Below are 15,225 nucleotides of genomic sequence, written 5' to 3'. Positions count from 1 at the left end.
CAATTGTTGACTTGTTACTATATTTGCACATCTCAAGTAACGAAATCATGAATTGAAAGGCGTAGTCATCTACGTTTTAACAGCCCATCACAAAAAGGGCAGATTCACGGAGGCAATTTTATAATTGGCTTTTGGTTTAAATCCAAGCAAAAAACGTTAGTACTGCGTCAAATTATTCAAATCTTTATGGCACACTTTTAAAGATGAACTTACACAAAATTTTAATAGGTATTGTCAGAAATTTCAATCAAGTTTCGGCGATTTTAATCTTGAAACATCCTTGCAGTCAGATCATCACAAACATCAAAAACAATCGCAATAGAAAAATGCTGATACTTCTTGAGAGCATCTACTAATATTTTGTGCTAGTTCATCTTTGACGAAATGTACAGAAAGGCTTCATGCTTGTCTCCCTCTCCTTGAGTAGCGTAGCATTGAAGCGTCTTGTTGTACACGCAAATTATCAAAATACTAGTGATAACAGCATGCACAAGGAGCTTGCAAACAGTCTAAATTTTAGTAACATTCAGGAAGGCATTGCATTGTGTCGCTCGGCTCTAAATGTTGACATTGTGAGCTGATATAAGGTGCCACAGTTAATCACTCTCTTTCACTATGGCTGTTGACAATTAATCAAAATTACTTTTTGTTTGCTAATTTGCTGTCGCGATAGGCTGTTTAGTAATGGCGCAGTTACGCTAGCGTTTGTCGTTGTCACGTAACGCTAAACTAACAGCGTCTCCAGTTCATGTGTGTCTTACCTCGCACCTCGCAGACTTGAGCAAAAAGGTGTTTATCTTTTCTACAATTTCTCCGATTCTATCGATGTAGTTATGATGGACACCATGAACTGTAACCAAAATATGAATAGTGCCGTACTTCTATATACAAGTGGTGTTTGTTTTTCTTTGGCGGTAGTTTTTAATTCTTTTTGGCAGTTTTTTTCATTACGAGGATCTCTATTGATGTTTGTTAATCTACTTTAAAAATAAACTTATACACAATTTTAGTAGATTTTATCAGAAAGTATATCAGTATTTTTCTATCATTTGTGATTGTTTTTGTGAGGTTTGAGGTGATCTGACTGCCAGGATGTTTCAAGACTGAAATCGACAAAACTTGATCACGTTTTCAACACTTAGATTTAAGCGAAAGTGCGATTATGATGTCTATAGTTGCACTTCTGCAAAAAGACTAACAGAATAGATAGTTTACTGATATTTTTGTGTATATTCATTAATCTTTAAATACAATCTGGTAGTAATCTGGAGAAACAAGAAAAGTCTTGATGACTCACTAATTAACTGCGTAAATTAAAGGAAGTATAGTAGGAGATTTTTGCAATTTTCTAGTAATAACAAAGTCTCATTTATGCTAAAAAGAGATTTACATTTCCCTTTTTTAGCATGCCTTCTGCACTAAGATATATTCCTTGACTGATTCATCTTAAGCACTTCCTACGCGGTGGTCCATTATTGACAAATAGGGATATGGCCATATTTTTAGATTAGCCAAAGATAAAACATGTATATGCTTTCATTTATTTGTGTAATATTGAAGCAAAAGTATATACAATAAAGGGCCGATTCATGTTAACTTTGTGCATCTTACAAAGGTGAAAATTATTTTTGTATCACTAGTTTGTGTTCATCAGTCTACCATAGTCAAGGTCAGACAAGGTCTTCAGAAAACAAGAAAAACTACAAAATAGTGTAAATAATTGTGAACGTTCATTTATTACATGGATATACAGCTCTTAACTTGAATGGAGTTATCTGTCCCGTAATTGTTTTCGAATGTGTTTAAATTTGGGCACAGCCACCTCTTCAAAAGATGTGTGTTTGTCAAGCATACATTAACTGTTACAGGCATTTGTTATTCTGGTCTTCATACTGCTTTGTTATAGATGCCTAGGCTTATGTAGCCGTTTCTATGCATTCCAAGTCTGAAGACATATGCATGCCCATAAAATAGACAAATAAGCTTTGATATCACAGATGAGCTTTGGCGTAATTTAGTTCATAACTTTGACATAGCTTTGTTCATAACTTTGACATAGCTTTGTTCTGATAACGTATTGTTTTACCATTGGCATTATTTATTTGTTAGAATAATTTCTTAAACGGTGATAGGCCACTCGCTCCGACTCATCCGGGTTGGCTGGTAATAGAGGCACAGCCAAGCCTCAAATCGATTTTTTTGTTTTACAACTTTACATTATTTATCATAATTATCAACTTATTTTTGTTACCTTTTTGTCATGTAATAACTACTCATTACCCATATGTGATTATGCCAGCAAAACTTCTTTTAATACATAAAACTTTATTGTCTGGAAATGACTATAGATCAGTGGTTCATAATCTGAGCTCATTCAAACTCTAGGGGTACGGATGAGTCAGTCCTAGGAGTACGATGAGTCAGTCCCAGAGGCTCGATGAGTCAGTCCCAGAGGTTCGCTGGTTCGATGAGTCACTCCCAGAGGTACGATGAGTCACTCCTAGGAGTATGATGGGTCAGTTCCAGAGGTTCGATGAGTCAGTTCCAGAGGTTCGATGAGTCACTCCTAGGGGTTTGATGAGTCACTCCCAGGGGTTCGATGAGTCAGTTCCTGAGGTTTGATGAGTCAGTTTCTGAGGTTTGATGAGTCAGTTTTTGAGATTAGATAGGTCAGTTTCTGAGTTTCGATAAGCCAGTCCCAGAGGTTCGATGAGTCAGTCCCAGGGGTTCGATGAGTCAGTCCCAGGGGATCGATGAGGCAGTTCCCGGGATTCGATAAGTCAGTCTCAGAGGTGCGATGAGTCAGTCTCAGAGGTTCGATGAGTCAGTCTCAGAGGTTCGATGAGTCAGTTTCAGAGGTTCGATGAGTCACTCCCAGAGGTTCGATGAGTCACTCCCAGAGTTTCGATGAGTCAGTCCCAGAGTTTCGATGAGTCAGTCCCAGAGGTTTGATCAGTCAGTCCCTGAGGTTCAGCGGAGGTTTTTCAAAGGCAACAGCAGAAATCACACTGATATGCATGGTCATGTTTTTATATATAAAAAGTTATGTAATTTGTTGTGAGTTCATGCATTGTATTAGTTTTGTTCTTTGAACGCAGCGATGTTAATGAACAGTTCATTTTGTACACCAGTAAAACATACATATGTATATATGTTCATATGTATATATACATATTAAAAAATTCATATTATTTTTCAATAAAGAGGTCATCAGTAAAACCACATATGAAACAGATGGGGTTCAGTACGTCCAACAAGGTTAAAAATCACTGATCCAGATAGAAGGCTATTTATCACACTTCATGCTACTAGTTACTACCAACTACCTGTCTGCTATTGTTACTCATCTGGTTTTTCCAATACTCAATAGGTGTTCAGCTCATAGCGCTTGTAGGATGCGCGATTGATAGTGATGATGCAAGGACTGTTGTCTAGCAGTGCTTAGAATGTTACAGTAAACTTGTAATGTGACTTTGCTCCAATACAGGCTAAATAAGAAAGTGAAGTAAATACATGCGGGGCTTGGTAGGTACATGTAGGAAGGTTTGGTTGAGAACATACGTACCGCTAATGCTGTTTGTTTATATATTCGTTGTAACACGCATGGCTAAAGTAAGAGTTCACTTGAAACAGTTGCATGTGTGTTTGTTAGTACAGTTGACTAGTGTGTAACAGAAACACCACTTTAGTAAAATATATGGCTTTATATAGTATTTGATCGATATTTGTATAATAAACATTAGAGATTTTAAATGTTGTAAATGCTTCAAAGATTTTTCGACTATATAATTTTTTATGAACTTGTCTAACACTTATTCGACATGATAATTTGGTTACATCGGCAGTGACGGAGTTTGCCATTCTAGCAGAGTTTTTGCACATTTGTAAGTTTTTCCATATAGTATTTAAGAAGGAATCTAGTTTTTTTATTTTGATATTGGTATTTTTTTTCTTGTCAGTGCAAAGAATCTTCTCTGTGCTTCTACATTTGAGTGCTTCTAGAGGCCAAGTTTTTATTGTTACTAATACCCTGGCAGCTTGCTGCTAGGTGAGAGATTGTCTAGTGTAATAAGTATCTGTACAAGTATTCTGGAAATTGGAAAGGCGGTCGATTGGTGCAGGTGATGGAGTGCTGGTCAACTAAGCTGAAAGTCGCGAGTTTAAATCTCATACAGTGTAATTTTTTCCCAACTTCAAACAGGTGCTTCGGATGGATGGACAGACTCTTATTATAGTAAAGACCAGATGAATTGCCGGCGTTGCTCGGGTAATAAAAAAGTCTTTGCGCAGAAAACTCATTTTTATTTGACATATGCAACATTTACCATTCTAATTGTTAAACTTCATATCATGAAAAAAGTGTTTTTGTGCAGTTCAACTAAATTAAGAGAAAAGAACTAGGAGTATATAGAATTGTGCGAATAAAAAGGTTAACTGTTGCAGCAGAATCTCGTTGTCTTCAAAGTTTTTATGGACGATACCAGTACCTCTAAAAAAATAAGAAGGCAACCTGTCTTTGTCTGATACTTTGTCTGACCAGACGGAGAGAGAATGTAAAGGCGATTCCTACTCTAGATAATACATTTGCCCACCTGAAAGGTAATAGATTTACCGAAACCAGAAATAAAAGTATAACGGAGCATATAAAATTGAAACCGCATATTTTAAAATTACAAATTAAAAAAATAGGTAATGAGTAATGGCAAAAAAATGAAGCTTTAAAAAATTTCTAGAAAATAACAATAGTAAAAGGTGATATTAATTAATAAGTACATATTTAGCTTGTGCAGTCGCTATAAGGGTATACCTATATGTAAGATCAACGAAAAGAGCAGAATGGTTTAGCCTAGTGGTTAAGGGCGCTTGTTTGTAGATTTGTGATTTAATTGTCGCGAGCTGAAATCCTCTGCAAAGCAGATTTTTATTGCTAGATTTTAATCAATATAACTCGAAACGGATGACAACAAAAAGACAAACAAACACTGAGATTTATATATATATATATATATATATATGTTAAAACATTCTGATTAAAACGGGAGATTAGTATATTCCCGCTAAAAGCTTGCTAACCTGGATTTTCTGGCATAAAATTCTATGGAATGGTCCTGTTTTCCTTACCATCTCTAGGTCTAAAATATTTGAGCTCTGTCACCAGGTAATTACTACCCTATGTTTGGTCTCAGCCAATTCGATTGTGTGTTCAGCGTTTAGCCAACATCAAAGTGCCTAGAACAACTTAAACATCTAACTTGCTTGATTACACTGATCTCTTTTTACATTAGCTATGCATTTCTACTTGCAAATGGAAATCCTCATCAGTCACATCGACGTAAATCATCTGTGCTTTGCGGATGACTGACTCAAAGAGAAATATTTATTGACCGTTATCTGCAAAGTTTGCTCAAAGTAGCAACCTTTAGGTTAGATACCTCAATGCTGCCATTTCGGACAGCAATTTATGATAAGTCTCATGAATTCATTTGATCCATTGATGCATCCAACAAATTCTCTAGGCAAGATGTTTCAGGGGCTGCATAGCAAAGGCTAAATAACAATAACCGCTGTTGTTCACTTCTATTCTTCTGCTCTTTCACTCTAGACAAAGTCAGCGATGTAGTTTCCTTTTGGGCATGTAGTCTTAGGTACAACCTAGGATTAAAGGTTAACTGACAGCATTTTAAAATTACATCAACTTATTTTTTGTAATTATTTTAATACTAAAAAACAGAAAACTAATTTTCAAGATAAAACCACTTGCGGTGCAAGCTCCAAGCTGTGAGATAAGGAGGTCATTTTGTCTTCAAAACACGGACTTATGAATTATGATGTCGACACTGATGATTAGCCAATGCAGCAAAACAAGACAAAAGCGACTCTGTCAGCCGCCGCTCTTAAATATTTTCCCCCCTCTACATACATCTACATTTTTATGGTTACCCTATGTCGACATATAATTATAACACAAGGTTGAAGCTGATTCAGCTAATCCCGAAAAAGTCTGCACTGTATTTATATCTCCTGCATTAATTCTCTAGCTGCGGTTATGGAATTACATCATCAGGCTTATGCTTAGGGTTATTCATACAACTGCGAAATTTGGAAAATGGTCTGTAAAAATTTATCATTCTCAGAAGTCATCTGTTGGAAACCTATTAACGCAAGCTCTGATTTATGAGAAAGGATATAGAACAAACAATTTTTTTAATAACCTAGTTAAAAACAAACGAGCAATTTTAAGATAATTATATTGCATCATGGCTGTTTCTAGTCGATATTTTGCAAAGATTGTGAATCTTTCTGTCTATTTTCACAATTTAAAGTGTTGATACATCTGGTATCGATGAACCTGTACAGACTGCAATCCGTAATGTTATCTGCTGCCGTTAATACAATAATATTTTGTGTTGTCATTTAACCTTTATGACCCTCAACGCTAGTCAATTCTGATCACAACTTTCCAATATTCACCATCCCATCTATGTTTGCAATGCTCCTAATAAATTACATTGGTAGTCAGTTATTACAGTTATCATTTAGGTCTGTTTTAATTGTTTGTTCGTAATTGAGGTTCAGACATATATCAGGTATGAATTTTATTATGATTGGATCTCCCAATTTAAATTCTATTGGTTAATGCCACAAGCAAATAAATGGCATATTACCCTTTTTTATCAAGTGTACCTTGTGTTAACTTTCATGTAATGTTTTCAAATGATGCGACTAGCAATATATTTCTATGACGCGATTAATCCACAAATTTGTCATCATCCGCAATATGGTGACGGCAAAAATGTTCCCCGTTATCGTGCTTGTGAAAGATGTAAACGGCACTTGCGAATGATGCGCCAGAAAATGCTGCACAAGCTATTCCATTTTAACCATTTTTTACACATCAATGGGTCTTATTTTGATTTGAGCAGTTCCGAACGCACCGCTATGACCTCTGGCATAGAAATTATTTTATAACAAAGCGACTGCGGTAATCCGCATCATGTGGATGTACATTGAAACGCTTGTCACACAGTAGCTCAACGTGTGCACAACTCCAAATCTGCATCATCCCCTTCATGGAAACATAGTGTATGAAGACTATATCATCTTTACAGAGTGTATCTGGGATGCCAGTAGGGCAGCCATATAAAATTTGTGCTAGGGCAAATGCTCGGTGACCAATGGCTAGAGGACAATAGACACATTGACACATATCAAGCATCGCTCTATCTGATGGGAGGATAATTGCTGTTGCAATTCAGCCTTTCAAACAGCAAAACATTCTCAAATAATATCTCTGTCTAGCTCAGGTTTCCTTTTCGATTTTCACTGCAGCGAATGCTCTACACTCTACAGGGTTTAGTCATAAACAACGGATAAAATACACCCTAACAGCCTTTCAACCGACACTCAAATGTCCTCCTAAATTATTGCGCTGTCTGCCTATTTGATGAACATTTTCTATAGAAGAGAATTTTATTGTAACCCATTTGTGAGCTTTCCTTGTGTTTGTTGTCCTACAGTTCTTCAGTGATTTGAGGTAATCCTATTGTTTCTAATATGCAATAACTGATCAATCTTCATAATAAACATTCTTAGTATGGCATTTCAATTTATTGACAGATTTCAATATTTTAGTTAAGCATAGGATAAATATAAGTTCTAGGCATTAGCGCTTTGGAATAACTGGATAAAACTGGTTTATCAGAGGCTGGAAATAATCTACAGATTTGGAAATTTATCGATTATTGATTCAATCGCATCCTCCAGCATTGATCAGAGTAAAATAGCATCCTCACCCACTCATTTGTTTTTAAGGGTGCTTTTTCTTCCTGTTCTTATCCAGTGTTATAACTTTTTTCAATTCATTTTTGTTTATTACGCAAATGATCTTCTGCAGCAAAAGTGAGTTCGTACCTAGATAATATATATTCTCTTTTCTTATTCTTGAATCGGTGACGGAAGGTTGTAGGAGAGTGACTAGCAACGATGTCTACCATACTTGCCAAGTAGTTAAGAAAAAAAAGTGTGAGATTGACGGTAAACGATGGTAAACGTAGTAGTTGAATCTGAAGCCTAGATTTCTTTGTGAAGTTTTTTTCTTCTTCATTGGTACCTACATAGGAGACCCTTCCACGATTTTATTCAATGTTCAGGTACTCTACTATCAATGTGAGGTCATGGCCGTTTGCCAACGATATGTCACAGCTCCATGTATAATCTTTGTTTATGGATGAAAAAATGTTGAGCAAATCGTTAGGCATCAATGTTGCTAAATCTTAATAGCCCAGGTTTTATGGCAAACATACGGTTTAATATCGGTCTATTTCATTGTTGCTAACTTTGTATGATGATGAGGGCTCACAACTAGTAAACAAAGGGAAAACAAGTAAAAAAAATTAAACCGCTACTTTTATTAAAAAAGCTGGAGGAAAACGGGAGATTTCGTGCAAAAGAAAGACTGGCTTAAAAAACTGGAGGGTCCCGGCCAAACCGGGAGACTTGGCAAATATGATGTCTACTTCAGTGGCCTTTTTATGGTATTCTATGAAGAAAGTTAAATTAGCTTCGTATTGATTACACATTTAAGTTGATTAAATGTGTAATCAATACGAAGCTGTGGAAAAAATCCATCGACGGCCATCTTGAACTTTTAACTCATTTAGTAACAGACTCTAATGGCTAGTTTTTTTAGAACAGAATAATTTGGTAGGTTTTAAAAACTTTAAAGTAATATCTAAATACATTGTTTTTAACAAAAATTGTTTTGTTGTCTGTCTGCTTTACATTCGCATTGCATTTTTGTAGGGTCTAAATCTGGTGACTTTCCAGATTTTGTCTTTACGATTCCCACATTATACCGTATAATATTCTCAATGTTCTATAGTGGATGACATCAAGTTTGGTAAAAGTAGACACTACCTTGCGCTCACATGTGTAACATGTAATGTGTAACATGCTGGTTTATCCCTAGCTGAGTGTTTCAATTGTCCTTGTCGAAATTCTTTCTGTGTGTCAGGATACCATATTGTCAAGCAGTAAACGGTTTGCATATTCCCAAAAATACTTTGGTGAATTGGGAGTTATGTGTTTGGTTGACATTGATGGTTTCGCAGCTGTATCATGCTTTGATATGGTATAGGCAGCGGTTCCAAAAATCTAAATTGTTACAGAATATTCCTATTCTTGTAACAAAAGGAGACCTCTTGTTTGGGCTATGCTTCACTAGAACGGGTGCTAGCACTTGTTGATGATATTTAATGACCCAAGAACTTGCGAAACAGAAAACAATACATTTGGACGAATTTTTGTCTCCCTTTTCTAACTTCACAATGAAGCAAGTTATAGTCTATTCAGCTGCATATGCGTAATCAATGCAGTCATGACTCACTTCTCTTCATACACTGTATTAAGTTCATCAACATCTCGCGGTGCCCCAGTGATTCAGCAGAATGTCATTATTTAGGAATTTAAATCCTGTTCATCATGCATTATGGTAGCTTGCATAGTGCCATGTTGCATAACGCAACATGCATCGTGTATAGTGCAAGAAAATAATAGTAACATGTATAATACCAGAAAAAACAGTAGCATGTATAGAGCCAGAGAATAATAGTAACATGTATAATACCAGAAAAAACAGTAACATGTATAGAGCCAGAGAATAATAGTGACATGTATAATACCAGAAAAAGAAGGTAACATGCGTAGTGCAAAAAAATAACAGTAACTTATGCATTGTATGATACTAAAAAATAACAGTATCATGTATAGTACCAAAGAATAACAGTATCATGTATAGCACCAGAAGAAACAGTAAGATACATACTACCAAAGAATAACAGTAACATGTATAGTACCAAAGAATAACAGTAACATGTATAATACCAAGGAACAACAGTAACATGTATACTACCAAAGAATAACAGTAACAGGTATAGTACCAAAGAATAACAGTAACACGTATAATACCAAAGAATAACAGTAACACGTATAGTACCAAAGAATAACAGTAACACGTATAGTACCAAAGAAAAACAGTAACATGTATAATACCAAAAAATAACAGTAACTTGTATAATACCAAAGAATAACAGTAACATGTATACTACCAAAGAATAACAGTAACATGTATAGTACCAAAGAATAACAGTAACATCTATAGTACCAAAGAATAACAGTAACATGTATAGTACCAAAGAATAACAGTAACACGTATAGTACCAAAGAATAACAGTAACATGTATAATACCAAAGAATAACAGTAACTTGTACAATACCAAAGAATAACAGTAACATGTATAGTACCAAAGAAAAACAGTAACATGTATAGTACCAGTTATAGTACAGTAAGTTTATACAAAGTGTCAAGTTATTGACAATGCCATACACCTCACTTTGGTAAGTAGTCACTAGTTCTATGGGGCTTGAAATGAGTTGGGGAGTTTATTGAAACGGATTAGGGCATTTATATGGGAAAATATGCTCCTACTTACCAAATTTCCTGCCTACAAAACGGCTTCCAAAATGCATTGATTTTGTAAGTAGAGTTTCTACTCTACTTACAACTCTAATTCTACATTAATCTATAGAAAATAAGGATACAAACATATTTAAATGCTGAAAAAATTATTTGAAATGTTTCATAACTGTTCCATTTCTTTGTTAATAGATTAAATCTGCTACAAGGGAGATTATCTTGCTCCATCTATAAATGAATAACTCTGTGTGAAACTGTATATGTTGTCATCATCATTTTTAAGCCAATCTTGTGAGCAACTAGCTTGTATTGGAAATGAATAAATTTGAATCAAAATCATGATAAGAAACTATTGCAGCCAATCACATATGCCTTGTTATGATCCCAATCAAAGTGAACCAGCGTGTTCGTTTCAAAATACAGTGTTGATGACGCACCCGTGCTCCGAAAAAGCACTTTGGGAGTGTGTAGCCAGGCCTTTACAAGCAATCAGTTGACCATGACCTCTATGTGCTAGAATCAGTTGACCATGACCTCTATGTGCTAGAATCAGTTGATCATGACCTCTATGCGCTGGAATCAGTTGACCATGACCTCTATGCGCTAGAATCAGTTGACCATGACCTCTATGTGCTAGAATCAGTTGACCATGACCTCTATGCGCTAGAATCAGTTGACCATGACCTCTATGCGCTAGAATCAGTTAACCATGACCTCTATGCGCCAAAATCAGTTGATCATGACCTCTATGCACTAGAATCAGTTGACCATGACCTCTATGCGCTAGAATCAGTTGACCATGAACTCTATGTGCTAGAATCAGTTGACCATGACCTCTATGCGCTAGAATGTCAAGTTCTACTGCTTTATTAAAATGAACTCCTCAATTTTCAGCAAACCACCAGTTCGGAGACCTGTACATTTTGTTGCTATGTAAAGCGATATTGTTTGCCGCAAGTTTTTGTCAATGCTTGCTAATTGTTAATATTTTCGGTTTCAGTTTTTCTGATATCGGTGTGGGAGTTGCTTGTCTCCTAGTTTTATCTACACAAACCATATATATTTTCATTTCCTTTGTAGTATTTCTCCTAACATCAAAGTACTAGTTCCAGGCGCCGGTCTCGGCCGACTAGCCTATGAGATAGCTAGACTTGGTTTTACCTGCCAAGGCAATGAGTGGAGTTTTTATATGTTATGCGCTGCCAACTTTGTTATAAACAGGTAAGTGCTATGCATACAGGATTATTTCAGTTGCTTCTTGTGACTTATCCGTGATAGATGTTACACTTATATATTGTACACGTAGTATTATTATTGTCAGCGCTAAAAATAGAAAATAAGTCATGTCAACATAAAAAATGAAACCCAACATCTATTTATTATCTGATAATAAGTCAACCTTGACATGTGGCTCCTGTTAGATAACAATTATGTGCAACCTGCCACATTGTTTATATCAACGAGTTAAAATGACAAACATCACATAGCTATCTCATGAGTCATTGTTAAGAACGCCTGACACATTTTTGGTTGGATGTTTTCATACCACAATGTTCTATTGTTATGGCACTTGTGCGTGTGTTAAAAACATTGCCCTGGCTGGTTACAAGGCAGGATAAACCTTGCTGGTGTTTGCTTCACAATATTTTCTATAAAATTGACAATATTTTATATAAAATTGCTATATTCCCACTGCGGATATGTCAGTTTTTCATTTGTCAATGATAATTAGACATTCAAGGTTGTGTTCACATTCCTGCTCCGCTCGATTAGGCATAAAAAGAATTGCAATAATGGTGGATTCGATAACTCGTGGTAACTTTGCAAATTTCGAAACGTTCGCTCAGCTAAACAGACGTAACCAATGGGATGACAATTAAACATCTTCGCTGCTTATTTCGACTTTTTGCATGTCTTGGAGATACAGTGAAACTCGGATAACTCAAACTTCAAGGGACCGAGCAAAAGTGTTCGAGTTATTAGAGCGTTCAAGTTATCAGGACAGTCATAAGTCATAAGTCACGTATTTATCAGTAGATACATGTACATATACAAACTATATATAAATCAAAAGCATAGATTGCTTGTTGCAAGTTAAAGGGTCTCTCGTGTGAAGTTTTAAATATTTTTAATCAGAAAGTATAGATATTTTTCTATCACTTGAGATTTGTTTGTTGTTTTAGGTGATGTGACTGCCAGAACGTTCTCAGATTAAAATTAGCAAAACTTGATCGCGGTTAAAACGCTCAGAAAAAATACATACGTATTTTTCTACCGAGCATTTTAACCAAGATCAATTTTGCAGTAAGTCGGTTATTACAAAACTGCTTTACTATTAAAAGCCCATTATCAATTTTGCCGATTTTACTTTAAATTTATCCGAATTTCACCTCGCTTTACTTGCTTTCGGAGGGTTATCGCTAAGCGGATGTTTGGTAAAATTTGATTTTTGCAAACCTTTAGAAAAGTCGTTAATGAAAATATTTTGCCGATGTTGGTAATAACGAGGCCTAAGAACTACTAAAAGTCGATGTTTATCTCTATGGCTTGGAATAAAGTGATATTCTAAAGCGATAGTAACAACCGTCTCGGTAGCCATTTGGCAAAAAACTGTCCGAGTTAACGGAGTTTCGGTTGAGTTATCTAAAGCCATTTCTCATTGCGTGGGAACGGACCAAACAAATACGTTGAGTTAACCGTGTTTTCGAGTTATCCGAGGGCGAGTTATCCGAGTTTCACTGTAAATGTAGGATTTCTATGGCTGGAGTACTAGAACTGTGTGACTTTATGTGACAACTATGGTTCTTCATTGTGGTCATTCAAATTAGCATTGCATGTTAGCCTAGATTCTAGAGCATTGTATGATCATCTGATCACAAGATAGAGATATTATTTATTTCACTCCTTCGTCTGCTTCATTCAAGTTTTACTCTGTTTGAATGTGCAAACCCAATGACAGCAATGGAGTTTTGAGCGATTACGAGAACATAAGATTTTATGCCTTTGTTGAAATTGTTGCAATAATAGAGAAATGTTACAATATAATGGATAATTATTTTTCATTAATAAATATAAATTTAGTCATGAATAAAATGTTTTAATGACTAAATTTGTCTGTTTTTATATTGGTTGTATCAGAACAATTAGTCTTCTGGTCTGAGTGCAATATTAGGTTGTACAGTGTAATATCAGGTTATACAGTGTAATATCAAGTTATACAGTGTAATATCAGGTTATACAGTGTAATATCAAGATATACAGTGTAATATCAGGTTATGCAGTGTGATATCAGGTTATACAGTGTAATATCAGATAATACAGTGTAATAACAGGTTATACAGTATAATATCAGGTTATACAGTGTAATATTAGGTTATATAGTGTAATATCAGGTTATACAGTGTGATATCAGGTTATACAGTGTAATATCAGGTTGTACAGTGTAATATTAGGTTATATAGTGTAATATCAGGTTATACAGTGTGATATCAGGTTATACAGTGTAATATCAGGTTGTACAGTGTAATATTAGGTTATATAGTGTAATATCAGGTTATACAGTGTGATATCAGGTTATACAGTGTAATATCAGGTTATACAGTATAATATCAGGTTATACAGTATAATATCAGGTTGTACAGTGTAATATCAGGTTGTACAGTGTAATATTAGGTTATATAGTGTAATATCAGGTTATACAGTGTGATATCAGGTTATACAGTGTAATATCAGGTTGTACAGTGTAATATTAGGTTATATAGTGTAATATCAGGTTATACAGTGTGATATCAGGTTATACAGTGTAATATCAGGTTGTACAGTGTAATATTAGGTTATATAGTGTAATATCAGGTTATACAGTGTGATATCAGGTTATACAGTGTAATATCAGGTTGTACAGTGTAATATTAGGTTATATAGTGTAATATCAGGTTATACAGTGTGATATCAGGTTATACAGTGTAATATCAGGTTATACAGTATAATATCAGGTTATACAGTATAATATCAGGTTGTACAGTGTAATAACAGGTTATATAGTGTAATATCAGGTTATACAGTGTAATATCAAGTTATATAGTGTAAAATCAGGTTATACAGTGTAATATTAGGTTATACAGTGTAATATCAAGTTATACAATGTAATATCAAGTTATATAGTGTAATATCAAGTTATACAGTGTAATATCAGGTTATACAGTGTGACATCAGGTTATAGTGTGATAGCAAATTCTATAATGTAATATCAGGTTATACATTATTCAATGGGAATGCTATCCCACAGACTAGGTATTCGCTGATATAAATGGATGTAAGAGGGTGGGTTTGGGATAGTGTCAACATTGTCGTCACAGTTGTCACTGAAATAATGTGGGATTACCACTGACTTTAGCGCTAAGCTCCTATTTTAACTAACTCTATTAAATTTGTTTACGCCGTCAATGAGTCTCGGTATGACGGATGAGTAATATTATATATATGTCCATTGAACACCGCAGACTTTCATTGATGATAAAAGTGTTTTTCGTTGTTGATAAAAATAGCTAGATATCACCTCATTGTATATAATCCATATCCAGTAGGAAATCTGTTATGTAGCTTCTGATATGTTTCCTTTCTGAAAATTTGAGAATGGTTGAGGATAGCATTCACTCAAAACGTAAGATAACACAATAATTGTACTAATAAGTTTTGTAAACTAAATAACTCTGCTTGTTATTCAGTGCCATCATCTTTAATATCTGCATGAC

At 35.1% G+C, this 15,225-nt stretch overlaps 1 protein-coding gene across 1 annotated transcript in view; it reads left to right on the top strand.

Moving 5' to 3' along the window:
- Positions 1-15,225, top strand: part of LOC137396216 (carnosine N-methyltransferase-like) — a 44,013-nt gene that overhangs the window by 8,562 nt on the left and 20,226 nt on the right. Inside the window, exon 4 of the mRNA XM_068082398.1 lies at positions 11,555-11,695. Coding sequence (XP_067938499.1) covers positions 11,555-11,695 — 141 coding nt within the window. The remainder of the gene's footprint in view (positions 1-11,554; positions 11,696-15,225) is intronic.

Source organism: Watersipora subatra, chromosome 5 (genome assembly GCF_963576615.1).
Source record: "Watersipora subatra chromosome 5, tzWatSuba1.1, whole genome shotgun sequence".
Classification (NCBI taxonomy): Eukaryota; Metazoa; Bryozoa; class Gymnolaemata; order Cheilostomatida; family Watersiporidae; genus Watersipora; species Watersipora subatra.
The sequence above is the reverse complement of the archived record's forward strand: the minus strand, read 5'-3'. Positions and strand labels throughout refer to the sequence as shown.